The sequence below is a fragment of the Lemur catta genome, chromosome 3, assembly GCF_020740605.2.
Source record: "Lemur catta isolate mLemCat1 chromosome 3, mLemCat1.pri, whole genome shotgun sequence".
Classification (NCBI taxonomy): domain Eukaryota; kingdom Metazoa; phylum Chordata; class Mammalia; order Primates; family Lemuridae; genus Lemur; species Lemur catta.
This window is the reverse complement of record NC_059130.1, coordinates 85,882,226-85,902,533: the sequence shown is the minus strand read 5'-3', so window position 1 is coordinate 85,902,533 and position 20,308 is coordinate 85,882,226. Positions and strand designations below refer to the sequence as shown.

At 56.2% G+C, this 20,308-nt stretch overlaps 1 protein-coding gene across 3 annotated transcripts in view; it reads right to left on the bottom strand.

The window, feature by feature from the left end:
* SSBP3 (single stranded DNA binding protein 3) overlaps positions 1-20,308 on the bottom strand; it is a 155,768-nt gene that overhangs the window by 12,405 nt on the left and 123,055 nt on the right. For 2 of the 3 annotated variants that reach the window (XM_045547951.1, XM_045547953.1), the window contains 6 exons: positions 12,002-12,082; positions 11,076-11,135; positions 7,066-7,132; positions 6,890-6,966; positions 840-904; positions 87-135 (listed from right to left, as the gene is read on the bottom strand). In XM_045547951.1, coding sequence (XP_045403907.1) covers positions 87-135; positions 840-904; positions 6,890-6,966; positions 7,066-7,132; positions 11,076-11,135; positions 12,002-12,082 — 399 coding nt within the window. The remainder of the gene's footprint in view (positions 1-86; positions 136-839; positions 905-6,889; positions 6,967-7,065; positions 7,133-11,075; positions 11,136-12,001; positions 12,083-20,308) is intronic. The other variant, XM_045547952.1, reaches the window with a different exon arrangement.

The following is a 20,308-nucleotide window of genomic DNA, read 5'->3' as shown; positions in this document are numbered from 1 at the left end:
TGCATCTCCTCTCCCGGGGACACCTCCGCCCTGCACCCAGAAGCCCTCCCCTGACAAACCCCGCCCCACCCGGCCTGGGTACTCACTGAGTTAGCACTGTTAGGATTGGGCCAGGGTCTGCCAGCTCCCGGGCCCCTGGGAGAGGGAGAGAGAGATGGAGACAATGAAAAAGGTGCCAGAAATTTGAAGGGGTGGAGGTGGCAGGGGTAGGAGAGGGCTGACATCAGTAGCAGGAAGTCCTTTGTACCGTCCAAGTGCCTCAGAGGCCATGTGGCTTGGGCAGTAGCGGGTAGTTCCATGGGTGGAAATCTATGAACTCCTTTAAATTATACATGAAATTTACAAAATACTTAAAATTATACATAAAATATATAAAATTTCCTATGCTTGTGCATTTTCCTAGGAAAGGAGTCCACAGATTCTCACAAAGGGGTTAAAAAACCAGTAAAGCACCAGAGAGCAGTGGCTAATTGTACCAAGGTTCAAATCTTGACTCTGCCACTGAAAGCTGTGTGAGCCTGGGCAAGTTACTCCACCTCTCTGTGCCTCAGCGACCTCATCTGCAATGGGGGATAATAGTAATGGCCTCACTGGGTTCTCGTGAAGATTAGGAGAGCTAATGCATGTAGCACACCCGGAAACTGTGCCTGGCACACATGAACACTGTATGAAGCTGAGCTCTCATCACCAGGGCCGCCAACATCCTCACTCTACCGATGAGGAGACTGCGGTCCAGAGAGGTACCAGCAAGGACTCTTATCACGAGTCCTCTGGGGTGCCGGCAGAGGGTGGGGAAAGCCACGCGCCCTGAGCCACCGGCCGGGTCGTGTTTGTCTTACATGTTAATCCCGGGCATGGCGGGGCCGAGGGAGTTGGGTGGTGGTCTCATGCCGCTGCCGTAATTCTGCAACGATAACCAAGGGTCAGTCTATGAGAAGGAGAAGGGAACCGGAGAGAGGAGGGAGGAAAAACAGACAGAATATAAGCGAGAGGGTTAGTCTGTGAAAAGGATCTGAGAAAAAACAATACATTCTTTCAAAAAAGGTGGGGGAGGGTGGGAACCAGGTGTTGGGACCACAATGACAAGCCAGCACAGAGGGACAGTCACAGCACTCAATGCACTTCAGGGGCCTTGTGGTGATGCTCTCAAAAACATGTGATGTCACGCAAGCTGCTCCCATCTCTGGGGTCCCGCCACACTAGCCAGAGGGAACGGACTGTCTCGGACCCCCTTAGGGAGCGTTGGGAGCAGACCCTGCGGGGCGGGCCGGGCCCCGAGTGTCCAAACACCCCGCCCTGCCCCAGGTCCTGCTGTCCCCCTGCAATGTGTGAGCATAGGGGTCCTGCCACAGGCACGGTGCTGGGGAGCAAGAGACACTCAGGGGGATCCATTCGGTTTGAGAGAAGAGTCTACACAGAAATAGACAGTCCTGTGAGTCCAGATTCAGCTCAGCACAACCCACTGAGGCAGAGGGCAGGTCACAGGCACTCAGGCGTCTTACCCGACTCCTGTCACAACCAAGCCAGCACTGCCCCTAACCCCCCTCTTCAGGTGCTACTTTCTTTGCAGGAATAAACGCCTGGCCTTGTGCTCCCCTGGGCGGGCCCCTGGTGCCCTCCAGCACCCAGCTCACACAGCAGTGCCTTCCCCGCCCTTCCCTCGGGGCCAAGGGCCCCACCCTAGCCATTCCCCCACGATGCCTTAGAACCAATCTCTGCCCCCTGCCCCAGGCCGGCACCACACCAGGCTATGATCATGGCTACGTGTCCACCATCCATTGGTCCCACTGGACTCTGAGTGTACTCTGAAGGTGTCTTGATGGTCACACCCCCCCTTCTCTCTCTGCAGACCGGGCACTCACTAAGCCGACGCTGGAGCAGCCAGTGAAGAAGTGAACGCACAGAAGTAAAGCGAGCTAAGCTGCAGTTTAAGCTCGGCCCTCGTAGGAGACTCTAAAGTGGGTTAGCGGAATTGTGATGGCAAAGAACCGCCAGCAATAGCTGCCATTTATTGAGCACATAATGTATTTTATATACGGTTCCTGGTTTGATCCTCTTTTTTTTTTTGAAAGAGAGACAGGGTCTTGCTCTGTTGCCCAGGATAGAGGAGTGCAGTGACCCAATCACAGCTCACTATAGCCTCAAACTCCTGGGCTCAAGCGATCCTCCTGCCTCAGCCTCCCAAGTAGCTGGGACTATAGGTATGTGCCACCGTGCCCAGCTAATTATTTTTTTAGCTTATGCAGAAACAGGGTCTCGCTATGTTGCCCAGGCTGGTCTCAAACTCCTGGCCTCAAGTGATCCTCCCACCTCAGCTTCCCAAAGCGGTGGGATTACAAGCATGAGCCACGGCACTCGGCCTCTAGTTTGATCCTTATAACAACTCCACGAGGCTGGTATTATTCCCATTTTACAGAATAGGAAACTGAGTATTTGGTCTTCACAACAATTCCACAAGACCGAAACTGTTCCCATTTTACAGAAAGGAAGACTCAAGGTCTGAGGGAGAAAGGTTTGCCTAAAGTCACAGTCAGCAAACAGCATGGCTGGGCTTACACCTGGGTCTGCAGGCCCCGGAGTCTGCGCTCTCACCTGCGCATGTGGTGAGAGGCGGATGGGAAGGGGGTCTGAGCAGGAGGAGCGAGAGCTAGGGCCGACAAACTCAGAGCCAACATCGGGCTATGGCAAGGTCTTCCTCCCGGGACCATCTCCCAAATCTCACTCCTTGGGGCCACCTGCCCTGCTTGGTCAGCCACAGAGGGGCCTGGAGTCTAGAATGTCAGACAGGATGCAGACGATGACAGGAGCAATACCAGGCTGGCTGGTAAGGATTGAGACACCCAGTCAGAGGGGGCAGGGGAGGATGGGCTGCAGAAGCCCGCGGCGCCAGCCCTCACAAATCTTCACGTCCCCCTGTGCCTGCTCAGGGTGAGCCCTATGGGGCAGGAAGACATGTGCACCGGAATTCAAGCAAACAGTGGCTGGCTTGGGGCATGTGCCAGGGCCAAGCCCACTTTACAGACAGATGCCACAGGTCATGAACAGAGCCTGTGAGGTCAGAACACAGGAGGGCTGGCCTTGGCTTGGCCACTTGATGGGGACTTTGGGCCAATTACACAAACAGTGGCAATGTTTACTCCATGCCAGGCAGTGCTACATCACCTACATACAATTATCTCGACCATCCCATTACTCTCCCCACTTTAGAGATTAGAAAACTGAGGTACAGAAGAAGAGTGACGGCCCCGTCGCACAGCTCTGCAGCCTGGCTCTGGTTTGAGAACCACGTCCCCCCTGCTGCGCTGCCATGTCTGTATGATGGGGACAGAGAGCTCCCCATGTTTCCAACCTTACAGGGCCCGATGCGGACCAAATGAAAAGACAGTTCCAAAGTGCTCTGCAAGCCCAGGGAGGTGTGCACTGACTTGGGCACATCAGGAGCAGAACACACAGCAAAGCCCGTGTGCTGCCAGAGCGTCGCAGGACCTTGGGTCTTCAAGGGCCCCTTCCGTCCCCTCTCCCAGTCGCAGCCTCACTCCCCTCCTGCGGAACAGGAAGCTCAGCACCTCCCCCGGCAGCCCGCTCCCCACTGTGGTCAGCCTGGCCGATCACAAAGGTCTCCCAGATAGACTGAGGTCTCTTCCTGGGACCACAACTGCCTCTCCCACCCAGGAGAAAAGCCAGCACGAGAGTGGAAGCCCAGGACACCACAGCACACAGAGCGCAGTGAGGAGAGGACAAACGGACGGACACTCGCTCTAGAAAGAGGTCTGGGCACGCAGCATGCAGCCGCGAGCCAGGAGGCTGTGGGTGCACCGTCAGCCCTACCCAGCCCCCAGGAGCCTCCCGAACAGCCGCATGGCAGCTTCCCTAGAGGGAGCTTCCCTACCAGGTCTCTTCTCCTATAGAGGCACAGACCCTGGAGGGCCACTCACACGTTGTCATGTCACAGATGACAACGTGGAGGCTCAGAGAGCCAGAGACTTTCCCAAGGTCACAGAGTAAGTCAGCAGCGATGATCAGGCTGAAATCAGCTTGCAGGGGAGGTGTTCACATCAGAAGCACCAGCCTGAGAAGCCCGGTTTCAGGGACTCAGTAGAAATGGGTCTATCTCTGCCAGCTCCTGCCTGCCCAGGGCACTGGGTTGCTGGAGGTGAAGATGGGCAAGCTGTATGAGGTGTGGTCACTGACCAGATGCTGCACAGAGGGGAGAGCCCTCACCTGACACCTGTCTTGCGGAGGAGGGACCGGAGCCCCAACCTGGCAGAGCTGCAGGCAGAGCCATGCTCTCCAGGTCTGAGCTCGCCCCCTCCCGTCCACTGGGAGTGACCAGGGCAGCACCCTCAGGGCACAGAAAGGGCCTGGGGAATAGGCAGTCTGCCCTCTCCCAGTCCCCAGCCTTGGAGTCCAAAACTTCCAGGCTCTGCTGTGCCCAAGACAACCCCTGATGCCCACTCCCTGGCTGGTCCGCAACCCTGCAATCCACCCCGTACCCAACCCTGCCCAGGCCCAGTGCTGCACCAATGCCAGGCCTTCCTGTGCCCTGCGATGGGCTGCTGGGGACGTCTGTTTGCTTCAAGGGAGGCTTGGCTGTGAGATTTAACACCGCGCCCTACCTAGAGGGGTATGGGAGACGTGGGCAAAGCACCTTAGAGTTTCCACATTGATAAAGTAAAATAAAGAAGAGAGATGTTTTCAGAGCCTGTGATGATGGCAAGGCTATGTCAGCTGACCTTACCACATCCCTGGGCTACCACCTCCCTCTCCCCCGGGGACCCTCCCAGGGGCCTAAGGGAGCTCCATCCTTTCTACCCTGCTCAGGTGAGGCCCGAGGGACCCTTTCCCTCAAGACCACAGGCTCCGGGACCCTCACCTCTCTCAAGTGTGCCAAAGAGTGTGCTGGACTGCTGGCCAGGAGCATCACCGTGATGAAATACTCACTAAGCCAGGAGGAAGTCCTAAACTTCCAGAACATTCTGCTCTCAGTCTGATAACATCCATTTCCAGCTTTTAGAACCTCAATACTGCTTACTGCTAGAGGTTTAACAAACTGTTAATGACTTAGCCAGAAAAAAAGAAGAAACCTAAAGCAATTACTAAATCCAAGCAACTAGAGATGCAAACAGTGGTTTTAAGCCCCCAAAACTGGAAACCATAAACTGCTTCCTGAGGGAGTTACCCTGCGCCAACCTCACACCACGAACTTGGCCTTCTCCTTCCAGCAGCCCAACAGGGCAGGAGCTGTTTGTGTTCCCACTTCACAGATGCAGCTGCTGAGCCTCCAAGAACCATGGGGTGGGTGGTGGGATTAGATCAGATTTTCTCTCCCTCAGTTTCCACCCTCCTGAACTACCCAGACCCCCCCCTCCCCGTGACATCCTGAAAACCCAAGGCCACTGCTGGTTTCTGCACCAATAACACAGGACTGCCCCGGAGCTCGGGCTGAGGGGCCCCGCACCCCCCGCAGGCAGGCGGCCCGGCAGGGTCAGCTCAAGACCACCGGCAGGAAGGGGCCACTCTGGCAGCTTAAAAGGAGCTGGTGAAAACTCGAACTTTGGGGGATCTGAAGAAGGGAAGAAACGGAACACCGGAGCTGCGACTGCTGCGGGCTTATTTCCTTTCAGGATTACAGGGCCGCAGAGGACAGGCACCGCCCTAGAATCTTTCAACACCACAGATGTGCCGAGCACCTCAGGAGAAAGTGGCGGCTGCGTCTGCTGCACACACAGTGCAGGATGGAGCAGGACTGCGGGGCTGGGGGGCAGACCCCTGTCCCTACGAAGGGGAGCGTGTGTGTTTGTGTGTGGGGGTGGGGCAGGGTGCTACTCCACCCCCAGGGGCCCGGAAACTGCAGAGAGGATCCAGAGAACCCCAGACACCTACCAGCAAAGAAGGGGGAGACCAGCACAGCAGACCCCCAGGCAGGCCAGGCAAGGGAGGGAACAAAAGCCTCCTGCTCTCACTCTGCCCAATCCCCTTATTCAGACTTCTGGCTTCTTTCAGATAAAGGCCTGGAGAATTCCCAAGGCGGGTGGAACACAGCAAACTCTGCTGTCCTTACTACACGCAACAGCCACGTGCAAATGCTCGGAGGGTGGCAGCAACTGTGAGGAGGTTCTGGAGCAGAACAGACCCTCAGACCCTTGCCTGGGTGGGCCTTCCCTGTGGGGTGTGGGGCTGGGTCACGAGGAGCGACTGCTTTGCTGTGATTGTAAAGAGGTATAAAAGGACACTGGAAATAATTTCTTCTAGAGGTTTCTACACTGCCCTTTTTGGCAATGGAGTCCCAGGCAGGAGCCCGGCAGACGACACTGGCCAAGGCTATGGGCTGAGTGGGCGCTGGGGGCCTAGCCCCCCTGAGAACCACGGATACAGACTCACTGTTCATTTGGCACGTGAGGAAACTGAGGCCTGCTGGGGCCCACAGAGGTCAAAGTGACTCGTCCAAGGACAGACAAATGGTGAGTCGCAGGTGGAGCTAGGACCACCACTCACTTGCCCCACCTCTGGGTCCCAACAAACTGCGGCTCTTGAGCCCCTCGAGTCTACCCCACCCAGGGTGGGAGGCAGCTTTGGGCTTCCCGGAGCCCCACACCATGTTTCAAAGTCCTCAAACCCCATGCTGGGACATCCCACCCGGGAAGAGTCTGCCAACCAGAAGGCCCCCCCAGAAGACCCCGTTGCCCTGGCTCCCGGGGGCCCCTCAACTCTGCCTGCTAAGGAAAGGCAGCTCGCGTGGGTGCAGAGGGGAGCTGGGGATGGGGACATGCCCTTCCTCTCACCCCTTCAGCTGGAGACGGGGAAGACAGACTGTGGCGAGAGGAGAGAAGGCGGGGGCACACAGAGAGATGGCCAGGGAGACAGACGGACAAGACAGGTGGTCGGTTACCTGTGGGCCAGGACCCATGGGCCCCATGCCTCGGGGAGGATTCATTCTCTGCATGGATCCTCCCATGTTGGGGTGGCCTGTGAGAGAGAGGAGGTGAGTCGTGGGGTGGCACAAGTAGAGGGAGGAGGAGCCCCTGCTGACCCCCAGGCCACCCCAGACCCACCCATCCCCCCTACCTTGTTGTCGTGTGGGGTCCATGGAATTGGGCAGCAACGGTTGTGTCCCAGGAACTCCTCCCGGAGGCTGAAAGACAGATACAAGCTGAGTAGCTGCCCTCAGAGGTGGAGGATCGGGACAGAGGCATCCACCTGTCTCACTGAGTTCCCCTCCTGGCCACCTGGGGCCACTCCTATCGCCTGGTCACCCCGGCTGCAGCCGTCAGCTGGAGCTGGGGGCTTCTTCTGTGGGAGAGGGGCCACCGCCCCACCCTGCTGTCGTGGTGGGTCTGTGCACCTGTCAAAGCAGGAACATTCTCCGGCCTGCTCCAGCTGCACCACCCACCACACTCCCCTCAGAGGCAGCAGCGCCCCCTCCCTCCCGCCCACCCAAACCCCACCTTTCCTTTTTCCTCATGGAGACATGCTCATTTTATCTCCACCTCCCAAGTACGGGCATCAAGAGACCCACTAGCTAAAATCCTATCGGCATGGGAAGCCCTTTTTAAAGGGGGGCAGGGCATGAGGAGGCCACTGAGATTTAGAAGGGGAAACCGAGTTCTAGAGGCCCACGGGCCCTCAGCCACATCAGCAGGGCCAGATGAGCACCCAGGGCACTTCCCGCAGCTTCTACCACATGGGATGCCACCTTCCAGCCCAGAGGAGCAAGGTGATGCCTCCAGAGCCCAGTTTAAGTGGCGGATGCCGGCGCGATGACTACTAAGAAGGTGAGGGCAGGGTGCCATGGGTTTCCTGGGCAAACCCTTGGCACACCTGCTGTGAAAACCTATTAAAAGTGATTTATTCGGGACCGGAAGTTATTTCATCTGCAACTTGAAGAGGCAGAGCAATGGTCACTGAGGGGAGTTTGCTTCTAAGGCCCCAACCCTTAGGACTAAACGTGAGCTCTGATGGAAAAGCCTCTGGTGACAGCCGGTCATCTTTCCCCATCGTTGCTGCCAGTATTACTCAAAGGCTGGGCACCTGTGACAGGGCCCCATCCCCAGGGCCCCCAGCTCTGGCTGTGCTGCTGTGAGGACGGCTGAGTGGGAAGCTCACCTGCTTTGGGGCCCAAAGTGAACAAGGTGGCAAGTGAAGGACCAACTCTCAGTTTCCCCTAGCATTGGGACGGCATTGAGGCAGGCTGGCCTCGGGGCCACACACACACAAGGCTGGGGAGTACCTGATGTTCAGCAAGCAACACTGGGCACCTGCTGTTGCACCCATCCAGGGTGCCTAGCGTCTGACTTCCAATCCCTGGGTTTTAGTTGTTCTGACCTCCCTCTCTCCCAGCCCTGTTTCTTGGTCCTGAGTTCCTGAGCTCCACATCACTCGGCTAGTCTACGTCTGCCCACTGGAGGATCGGGGTTTTTATAGAGCCTGGATCCAGGAAGGCCTGCCTCCGAAGCTGCCTGGATTGGGGGATCCCAGGATGTTCAGGTGGACGGGCACCTTCAGGGTCAGGAGTTACCCAGAGCAGGACCACCCGTGGGGGTCGGGCAATCACTCCCTCTGCAGGTAGCCCAGCGCTGACCACCAGTTCTCGCAGAAAGCTCCTCCTTGGTTTCCCCTAACCCTGCTGAGCGCCAGAGCTCCAGGAGCAGAGCTGGGCTGTCCAGAGAGACTCAGAGAGGGCCTAAGGGTCACTTTACTCAAGAGCGTGACCCCTGAGATAGGGACAGGACAGGCTGGGCCTCTTCTATAAGGGAAGGAAGGGGTGTAATGACCAAGGAAAAGGGGTCTTGCACTGAGAAGGCTGAAGCCCTCAAACACAAGAAGAAAAACAATGGCTTGCAGATGGGGTTGTAAGCACACTGCACACCCCCCCCAGGGCCTGCGGCGGAGAGGGTCCTCTGGGGGCTGTCACACAGGCTCCTGGAAGTAGGCCAGCTCTTCTCCTACAGCATGCGGGGCAAGGCACAGGAAGCATCTGTCCAGGAAATGGACAGATCCCAGCTGCACCTGCATACTCACTCACCTGCCTGGCCAGGCGGAAGCTCCACTGACACATGCATGGAGGGGGGGCTCTCTGACAACCTCAGATTCCAGCCCCTTCCTTCCCCAAACCTAGCTGAACTCCAGTGTTCACCACCCACTCAGCCGCTATTGCTTGGGAAAAAAGCAACACTCTCTCTATATAGCTCCAAACCTCTAGCCAGGGAGGCAGGTGGGAGGGAGGCCTAGCAAGACTCTGAGGCCACGTCAATACCCTTAGCTTCTTGTTTCCCTAAGCACCCTTTCCATCCCCCTCACCTAGGAGGCAAGTCCTGTCTCTGTGCCCCCACATGTCACAGGAGACAGCCCAGCTAACTTGGGGCACAGGGGCTCCCGTTCAACTGGCAGCCCCAACTTCAGTGCTCTCCAAGAAACCCTGAGGGGCAATACCTGTGCAAGGGGCAAATTTCTTGAGTTCACAGGAAACTGGATGTAGCTTTCTGATGGGGGGCGAGCAGGGAGGTTGGGAAATTGGTTTATCACGCAACGGCCAGATGAGGGATTTATCCTCCATTTGCTCTCTTGGGTGCTTGCACGTGTTTGATTGCTAAATACAAATATACACAGTCCTTTCCATGTCCCTTAACTGCTAGAGGAAGGGCCACAATTATGATAAGGAAGTAGCTGCTCTCTCCCTGTCGGAGGCCAGTCTGGACCACGGAGCGCCCAGGGAGCACCCTGCTGGGGCCCGCGTGTGCAAAGGAGACCCACTTGGTACAGGGTTAAAGATAACGCAGGCAGCAATCTCGCAGCCGTGGGGGCAGAGAGCAAGTGGGGTGGAGCATGTTTAGTCCAGGCCACGACCAGGACCAGGACCAGCTCCAGCCGAGCTCACTGTGAGACTCTGGACGGTCAGGCCTCAATTCCCTCCTCTGTGACATATCCAAGAGTCCCTTCTTGCTCAAAAAGCTGGCTCTCTAATTCTTCTTGTTCAAAGTTGCCCCATTCGTGTCAGAAAAAATAGGAGACAAAGAACTTCTGGACAAAAAAAAAAAATAACAACAACAAAAAAAAACAACATGGACACCTGATAGGCAAATGCACATTAGAAATGGAGGCCTGGTCATGCATGGACATCTCCCCACTGTCCCTGCATTGTCTCACTTGGGGGCTTTCCTGCAGCCTCGAGGACAGAAAGAATCGCACCCGATAACACCAATCTTGTTGTGACCAAACCCCCAGCTCCCAAGGCAACAAGGGCTGTCTGCACTGGCGTTGCTGTCAGATTTTTGGAAGGCCTTTTGCAAAGTCATGGAAAAAATTCTGTTAAAAAAATATTTTGGCATGAAAAGAAATTTCCCTGATGTTTCTTTATAGTTTCTTTTAAGTCTGGCTATCCTTGAAAGAGGTGTCTGTTCATCTTCACCTCTCCTCCCGCCCTGGATGGGCTGAACCAGGGAGGGCAGCAGGGGGCCGATTCCTCCAGACCGCCCAGAATTGCCCACCCTCAGGGACCAGTGTGGGCACACGACCCCAGGGCGAGATGCCCCCCCCATAAGCAGACCATTTTCCTCATTACATGAACAAATCCCTCCTTGTTCTGAGTTGGGTCTGGGAAGCCTAAAAACTCACAAAAGTCCTTCTCCGCCGCATCCAGGCTCCTGATCTAAGCATTCCTATGGGCCATTTCACCCCCTAATAGCAGGGTTCTATCTACCAGCCTTGGCTATTCTCAAAATTTCCAGGGGAAAATGCACGTTGTCAATGAACTTCATAAAGGAGGAAGACCCTCTTCCAAGGAGGGGCCGGGAGGGAGGGCTATTACCACCTTCCCTAGAATAGCCGAAACCCTGCGCTCCCACCCTCACTGTGTCTGCTGCCAGCCTCTGAACTCTGCCACGCGATGCCCAAATCCCATCACGAGAGGCAGGTGAAATGCTGCACCATGGCACAGAGGGGACACAGGGCCCTCCTGGGGAACTGCTGAAGCTGTCCCTCCACCCTTCAATGCTGTCCCCCAATTTTTATTTGAGTCGGTTCACCTAGGGCCAAGGCTGTCTGAGGGAGGGGAGAGAGAACATGAAAAAGTACAGTACCTGGTTTCCCATTCTGATCGGGGGCCTGGGGCCGCCTGCGTATCGCGGTGACATAAAAGGCTGCAATTACAGGGAGTTAGTTCAATGACAGCCTGCCCTGCTGCACAGTGACAAACACAAACGCTCTCCACTCCACTAGTATCTTTTAAGCTCTCTTTCTCCTGGTAGCCTCTTCCCTCCGGGCAAAACTTCCTTGGGCAGAGGGAACAACAGATGCACAGAACAACTGTGTCTCCCAACTCCACGTTTGTTCGCAGAGATCTACTTTGGGTGGAGGGGCAGCAGCTGGGACTTTGCACAAGACGCAGAAGAACAGTTAAGTCAGTGCAGGGCAAAGGAGGAAACCCGCTCTCGGTAAGGGCAAATAAAAGAATAAGGAAAAAGGACACGTAACATCGTAAGGGTCTGCAGACAAGGCTGGACATGCGTGCACACACACACGTACAGAAACCACAGACAGAGGGGCGGGAGGGAGCGAGGGCTGAGTGGGGAACACAATGGAAACAGCACGGAGACAGCGGGTTCCCTGGCTCCGTGCGGGGGAACGGGCAGGAAAGCTTTCTCAGCAGCAGGAGTGCACAAAGAAAAGGCTAGGGGTGCAGCTTCGGTTACAAACGATGGTTAACCAAACTCAAAATCCAAACCAAAAGTGAGAGAGGAAAAAACAAAAACGCAAAGGCCGCTGACAAGGTCACAGAAATATTTTTTTCTTTTTTTTTGGTTTCATATCCAAGCCGGGTGTGATGTCTAAGGAATGAAGACTATCTTCAGAGGGGGGAAAAATTTTTTTTTTCATTTAATTTTGTCAATAATGACTCAAAGGCAATGGCTAGAGCACGTTTTGATTTTTGTTTTTCCTCTGCTGGCTCTCTGCTTCCTCCGTGCCCCGCGCCCCCCGGCGGGCGGGCCAGCCACGGCGCGTTTACCTGACTGTGGGGTCCCATCATGCTGCTAGGATTGTGAGGTGGAGGCTGTGCGTGCGGCGAGGGCTGTGACCCCGGAGGACCCTGTGAGGCCAGACAGTAGAGGCAGGTTATAGATCACAGCACATGGAGAAGCGCAGAAGAAGCTTAAAAGAACAAAAATTAAACCAAAACGGAGGGCGGGCGGCGGGCGTGCGGGCTCTGGCTGGCAGGGAGGTGGCGGGACTGCTGCCGCGGTCGCCGGCTCAGGGGCCCGGTGGCGTAAGACGGCGAGCACGAGCGAGGGAAGCTGAGAATACATTCACAGGGGTTGGAAAGAACAAAAACTGAAATGAAGCACCTTCGTCAAAGCACACAGGAGCACAGTCCTGGACACGGTCCGCCGCGAGAGCGGAGTTTGCCATGTTAAATACATCGGCTGAGACAGGCTCAGAGAACACAGGGACACACAGAAACAGGGCGCTCGACGCCTCCCAGACCCAAACGCAGAGCGTAAGTGCTGCCTGCAGGGGGTGTGGGGGAACCAGGAGAGGTCCCTGCCCTCCAGGAGCTCACAGTCTGGGGGGACAGACACGCGGGTGTGGGTGGCTCAAGGCAGGATTAATCGGGGTTGGTGAGACGCCGGTGGGGGACATGTCTCCGGGGGCAGCAGGGCTGGGGGCACTGAAGGCTGAGTGAGAACACAGGTAGGAGCAGCAGGGGCGCCATGGGTGGACCACACAGGCAGGGAGAGAATCCACAATGCGAGGTGGGGGTTCTCACTCCAACGTTTTACTCATGAGGAAACTGAGTCTCAAGGGAAGAAGAGACTTGGCTACGGCCACACAACTGGCAGAGCCAGGAGGAGTAGCCCAGTGGGCCCAAGGCCCCCCTTTCCCTTGCAGCCCAGGGGGCCGGGGGAAGGGCAGGAGACCTGGCTGCTGGGTGGGGAGGGGTGGAGGGGCCAGGCCTCCCACAGCAGTGAGCAGTGAGCCACCGCCTGTTCCAAGCTGACCCCCGAAGCCCTGGGCTGTGCTGACCTCGACTCCCCCAAGAAGAGATGGGCAGATGAAAACCCTTTAGTGGGTGGTGAGATCAATTTAGTAAGTTGTAACCATTGTTTTTAAAAGACTTGAATCGATTAAAACAAGAATAGAGACTATCAGAGAGCCCTGTGTATTTTAAGGCAGATGTTGTTCATGAACCTCTCTTCCATGTGTAAACGTGATGCGCGCGTGTGTGTGTGTGTGTGTGTGTGTGTAGACTAGGTCACAATGCCAAAGGCACTTCCCACTGCCCGTCAGACAGCAGAGTGAGGAGCCTGCCTTGGACGCACCTGTGGCCCACCCTGACCACTCGGCAGATGCCGGTGGGGGGGACCAGGAGCCAGGCCCCAGTGCACTCTTCTCTACTCAACATGGTGCCGTTATCCTTGCAAGTTGCTTTTGAGAAAAAGTCAAAACATGCATGGGAGATGGATGTGGTTAAATTTAAAAGAGAGAGGGGATACACAGGTAGGGTTTCCCCCAGTCTCCTCCCTCAGGGCCGGGCCACCAACGCCTGCCCCAGGAGGCCCAGCGCGGAGCTGGGGGTAGGCAGAGGCGTGCACATACACAGAAGGGGTGTGCACGGAACGTCGCAGGGGCCTGTGCAGGAAACTGAGGGAGCCACTGACGATAGGCCTGGGAGTTCCTTGGCCGAGCGAGGGGCTGCTCACTTCCGGAAAGCTCCGAGGAGCAGATGTTCCCCTACCTGCCACGCTACTCATTTCAACAAGTGTGTGTCTTTCTAGCGGCTGCCAGCAACGGCACGGTTTGTTACCATGAGCAATTTTCTTAATTAACAGACATTAATTAGCCATTTAGCAATTTTGCAAGCATTTGTTTAGCGGCTTTCCTAAACATGAATACCACTGTGATAATGGCACTGATTAGAGGGTCCCCTAATTAACAGTACAGGGAAGGAAAATTGAAATCACATAAATTAAAAAGGGAGGGGAAGTTAATGAAGGCGGGACATATTTGCACCTGCAAGTCTTTTGTACCACGAAACTTGGGTGTAATGTAAACAAAACAAGATAATTTGAAGCCAACTCCCAAAAAAAGAAATATAAAAAGAACGGAGGAGAAAAGTTCAAGGGTGAGGTCCAGTTGCCAAGAGGGGGCAAAAGGCCTTGTGTCGGCTCCTCGGCTCTTGGCAAGAAGGCAGTGCCTTCTCCCTCTGTCCCCGATAAGCGAGTGTCTCCTCAGGGCCAGCGGCGTGGCTCTGGGCTCCCTCACACCTGTGCGTCCGTCGGTCAGAGGTGGTCATCGGCAGCCGACACACTGACTGGTTAGAGAAAACAAGCACAGCACCGACAGCGCCTGGCACACAGTGGGGCCTCCGTCGATGGCCATCTCTGCAAAGGGCCAACACTCAGACCAGGGCCTGGAAGATCACGGCAGCCGGGGTCTAGGACCCCTCCCAAGAGGCCCCCTGAGGTCAGAGGGCAAGGCTGGTGTAAGTGCCTCCGTGGAAGCTCCCCGTGGGACTCAGTGGCTGGTCCCCGAAGGAGCAGAACTTGCTCTTGACACATGGCCACGAGCAGTCGGCCCAGCCCTGACAACCTCTCTGGCTTGTGGGGGTGGAGGGGAGTGGGCTGTTAAAGGTGAGGGGGGGAATGCAGCTCCGGAGTCTCCTCTGGCTTGGAACTGGGTGTGGAAAAATGAGGGCCAGGGAATCCTGGCCCAGGCCCGCCAGTCCCCTAGAGAGAAAACCCCACCACCATGCTGACAGAAGCTGCTCTCCCACCCTGTCGGGTGTTGACCGGGCTCTGCTGACCTCCTGGCACAGCTCCCGGCGCCACGGGAGCTCTGTGGGCCGGGGAGCTTTCTTTCCAAAGAGCCAAACACCTGCCATTTCCCAGTGGGTCACCCACGTCCACACAAAGCACCTCTGCATCCCCGCTATCTCCACTTAGCCTGGAGCTCTGTCACTACATTCTCTGTGTCTGTGCTGCGTCCCTGAGACCTTACAGCACCAAGGCAGGAACCCTGCACAGAGAACGGAGCCGTGTTTGGGGAACATTTGCTTCTGCAAAGAAAATGACAGCCAAGTCGCCGCTCTCCGAGGAGGCAAGGGCTGTGCGGCCCTGTGTTTCATCAGGCCACAGAGCGTATCTCGTCTTCCTCCCCAGCCTGCGTTCTCAGCAAGACCTACAGGTAGGTTTAAGAAACTGGACTTCATGGTCTTTTCAATTCATCACTCACTGAGGCAAAAGGCCACGCAGGAGGCAGACAGACAAAAAAGGATCTTGTCTGAGCACTCTGACCTTTGTTGGGCCAGGAGTGTCTCTCTCCCCGCGAGTCTGAGCAGATGCGGCCGGCAGGCAGAGGGGCCGTGGTGGAGGGGAGGGGGAGGAGGGAGTCTCAGCTGCAAACGCTGATCCTTTTCCCACACAAGACAATGCCCCTGTGGGCCTTCCTGGCTTCCCCTTGCTGAAGGCTTTTGAGGAACCCAAAATAGGTACATCGGGAAGCCCACCTGGCTAGGACGAGCCTCGGAGCCCAGCTCCTTTGGGGCCATCTCACCACCGTGCACGCTGGAAGATTTCTGTCACAGGAGCTGCCTAAGTGACCCTCCCAGGACAAGGTGAGAAGGGCAGACAGGACACCCGAGGGGCACAGCATTCCGGGCTGGACCAGGGCGGCTGGGGTCCTCACTAGGAGCTCAGGGAGAACCACACCTGCCCGGCAGTCACCTGCTTGCTGGGGAGCTCCGACAGATCCCATCGTCACTTCCTCCAATGTCCTTATTTACAGGGGAGCAGAGAGTGACCCAAGACCACAGGGAACCAGTCGGTGGCTGAGCCACATCTCCTAACTCCAGCCCATCCACATTTATTTTAGATAAAGAAACAGGGTTTGGAAAGAACTGGCTTCGAACCCCAGCCCTACCACTGACTGCACTCCGTTCTCACCACCAGAGCAGGCACAGTTCGGCGACAGTAACGGGCAGTGTGGCCTTGACCTGCCTTGGCGCTCCTAATCCTTTGCTCCTCCCGTGAGGCTGGTCAAGTGCTCTACTGTATAGCAAGCAGCTGAGGCTCAGAAAGGTAGCGTCACTCACCAGGACTACACAGTGATTCCATGGCGGAGCCAGGCCTCAAAGTCTGATTCTAGAGCCAGGGGGGTCTTGGGTGGCCCACCATTCTACAAGCCTGCACATGGCCCCTCTGTGTCACACGTCAGGGCACAGAGCTCGGGGAGAAAATAGGAATGTATCCTGGACGTTAGAGAACTTGCAAGTGCATCTAGATCTTGGGTGCTGAGCTCCTGTGTGTCCGGCCAACCCCGTGCTGGGGTCACGGAGACACATCAGACGCATGTTGGCCCTGGAGAGCTCCCAGGCTTGCTGGGGAGAATGAAGACACTGTGAAAAACAAGCCTGGGTGTTGGCTTACCCTGCCATGGGCGCCAGGAAAACGTGACAGCCACTTCCCTCTCTCTCCCCAGACAGGTGAACTGAGGCCCACAGTGGCCACTGCACGTAGGCCTGGTCCTTCCATCCGCCAGCAGGAAGCTGGGATGAGAAGTAGGGTCCCCTGACCGACCAGAACTCTTCCCAACGCACTGCACTGCTTTTGCAGGGTGAGCGCAAGGGGACCTGAACCCTCGGGGAGACCCTGATATGGGGAAATCCCTGCTCCTGAATCCGGGAGAAGGCGGCAAGGAACACGCCCACTTCCCGTCCAGCCTTCGTGAGTCCCCAGACCCTGGTGACAGACTTGCCTTCCGTCTCAGCTGGCCCCACGGTCTCTGCTTGGAGACACCTAACTCCTGCAGTTCCTTTTTATTCTTTTTCCTGTCATTTCAGCATTGGGTAGTGTTATATCCAGCAGCTTCTGAGAGATGCTCAGGCAGGGCCCGGGAAGCTCTGTTATGGGTGTGATTGAGGCAAACCCAGGGCTGTTTCACAAAAACTCCGAAGTGTGGACACTGACAGTTTAGTGACAAAGCCTTTCCCAGCACCGACACGGTGGGGAGCAGAGTGCTCCCACGGCACGGCGGATCCGAGGCCCCGTGGAAAAGCATTTCAGAATGTCAGCAGGACCCCATCCCTCTCGTCACATTCCAGCCAGTCCCGGTACTTCCTCAGAAGCTGTCCTCAAGACAGGCTGGGGCGTGATGGGAAGGCCCGCAGTCACGCAGGCCTGGGTCCAACCCCGGCCCCTCCAGCACATGGCTCTGCGTCTTGGTGTCTGCGTAAGGGAAATGACAACTATTCTACGCACGTTGCCCCCAGTCTTCCTGGTCCCCTGTGTCCTGCTCCTGTGGCCACTCACTGGCCACTGACAGGGAAGGCGGGAGCTTGACTTGCCGGCCTCCCTCTGCCACGAATGCCCACCCAGCCTGCCGAAGGCCACACGCTCTCCCTCACGATGCTTCTCCGGCTCCACCCAGTCAAGTGCCCTCCAAACACAGAGCCGCCCCGCCTTGACATCCTGTCTTACCTGTGGGTGCCACACGGGCCCTTTAAAACTGCCTTCACCTGCCTAGAAATCACGGACTTGCAAGGAAACAGCTGAGACTTAAGTCCAGGCTTTCTGGGTTCAGAGTTGAGCCTGGGAAGAGCCTGCATGAGGACAGGCTGTGGCCCGTGGTGACAGCACCAGCCCAAAAGCACTAGGTTTGGAGTCCTGGACCTCATAACCCTGGGCCTCGGATGGCTCATCTGTAGAGCAGGGCGGAAGTCGGGCCACACATTCCCCACGGGCGCAAGAGCCCCGAGAGGACCGTCAGCTGCTGGGGGCTGCGCAAACAGAAGGCCACCGGGGAGAGCGCACGTGGGGGTTTAGGTTGTTGAGATGAAACACTCCACAGACCCTCGTCCTCCCTGACTCTCGGGGACACTGGCCACTGGTCTGGGGAGGCTGAGGAGATGGGTTTTACCAACCTGCAGCAGGATGCGGAGGACTTGCAGCACTGGGCGCCCGTGTGACCTGCCTGTTGGGTGTGTCCCTCTAACTGAGTGAATGCAAAACTAGAATAATTATACACACCCGGCAAAGGCGCTCCACAGACAATCCAGTTTGCTTCTTGGACACAAATGCTGACGGAAAACGCTGTAAGCCCATTCTGGGGAGAGGGCCAAGGTGTACCCAGGTGCCATAGACACCCTGAATCCGTCAACGTGGTCTGCCTCATCCACGGCCTCCCTGGAGTCGCAAGCAGACCCAGCATGCAGGGTGAGGGAGGAGTCAACTTTATGTGCAGCTCACTGGAGGGAAAGTCATTTCCTCATTTCAACTCCTGGGAATGAGAGCTGGCTTCTGATCCTGCTTCAGTCTGGCCCCTGGGGAAGAGGCGCACGCGTGCTTGTACGTGTGTGTGTGTGTGTGTGTGTGAGCACTACAGGCCCACGCTGGGGCTGAGATGCCAACGGGGGCAGAGGGCATCTGAGTTTTCTGTGTATACACCCAGCGTACACCCAGGGGGCTGAGCTGGGCCACACCCAATGGCGGTGCAACTGCCCAGGCTTCGGCACGGTCTCCAGCGGGCTCACCATCAGGCAGGCTCCTGGCCATCCAGCAGATGTGCCTGCAACACTCAGCGCCCTCCGCAGGGTCTGGCACTGGTGTAGTCCATCTTCCTAGGATGGTGAGGCAGTGACCAGTTTGAGGGAGCAGGAATGTACCCTATCTTCCCTTTGGGGGTCACCTCTTCGTAAACATCAGGAATCCTCACAGCCACCGAGGCCCACTCTGTGCAAAGATCAGCAAAAGGCTCGCTGACTCCACGTGAGCAAAGGCCCCAGCGGACCTCCCTTCCTCCCACCGCTCTCTCAAGCAGCCAGGGCAGCACTCGGCAGCCGGCGAGGGCACAAGGTCTGCACAGCTGGGAATCTGGCTTCCCCAGACGTGCCCGCTAAGACACGCACAGCAGGCGCTCAGCGAAGGTTTTGTTCAACAGGCATGAGGCTGGCTTGCCTCCTGGAGGAACAGGATCAGCAGGCGGCGGATTTCAAAACAGAGGGAGGAAACATGGCAAATGAAAGTATAGGCAGCGTCCAAAACCTAATGTGGAGTTCCTCCACAGGATGCTCACCCCTGCCTCTTTCTCCAGACCTTGGACTATGCCACTGCACAGATGGGAAGACTGAGCCTCAAGGATGTGAGGTCTGACCCGCTTCTAAGGTCCAGGCTGCATTCCCTGCACCACACTGCAAACCCAGAGTGGAGGCTGGGGTCAGCTGCAGCACAAAGACCCCAAAAGCACAGCCACCAGGCCGAGCTAGCATAAGCTCAGGGCGAAACCTGAACTGCCACCTGTTTTTATAAATTAAGTCTAATTGGAACACAGTGTGAATAAAGTTTTATTGAAACACAGCCACACTCACTTGTGTACTGTCCACGGCTGTTTTTGCACTGAAACAGCAGAGTTCAATAGCTGCAAAGACCAGATGGCCCACAAAGCCTAAAATATTTGCTAGCTGGTCCTTCACAGAAAGTTTGTGGAACCGAGCTAAATGATGCTTCTCAAGACTGAATAGGGAAAAAACTGGGTCTTTTTAATTCTCAAGAAAAAACAAAACAGTACTATATTTACTTTCTGATTTTAACCTCATATCTCTCTTGTAAGACAAATGAAGAAAAAATTAACCCCATTTTACAAAGGAGAAAACTGAAGTCTTAGCGACATTAAGGTATGAATTATCACAGCCAAGATTCATCCCACTGAGGACAAACAGGATGAGCACTGGCCCCAGAGTCTACAAACCTGAATTGTGGTTCTCACCAACATGCTGTATCACCAATCAGTGGGCCTGGTTTCCTTGGCCACTGATCTTGAACAAGATGGTAGTTCATCATCCAAAGACCAGCATTTATGTGTAGCAGGCTGGTCCCAGCGTAGCTCCTTGCTGGTTATCTCCCTAGTTTTTTCTTGCCACAATGCTGGGGAATGTGCCCCCTCCCCCCGCTTGCTTGCCAGCCTCGACTCCCAGCAAACCGTTTAGACCCTTTCTGGTGGTGTGAATGCCTGGGGGGGTTCTCTGGGGTCAGCCAGGAAAGCGCTCAGCCACGAATGGCTGTGGCTGGGATGGGGCAGGACATAAGAGAGATGACTTTGCCTTCAGCCGCTAAATCCTCAGGGCCTTCCTGCTGGAGATGCTGTGTGCGCGTGTGTCCATGGCCATGTAACTGGGCACTCTTTTCAGGGACACAGGAAAAAACATCAACTTCCAGAACACACAGGCAGAACCACCTCTACCTGGCGGTCAGTCCATCTGGCCACTTGGTTCCAGTACCCTGGGCTTGGTATGTGCTAAGCACTGGAGACACACGAATACGCA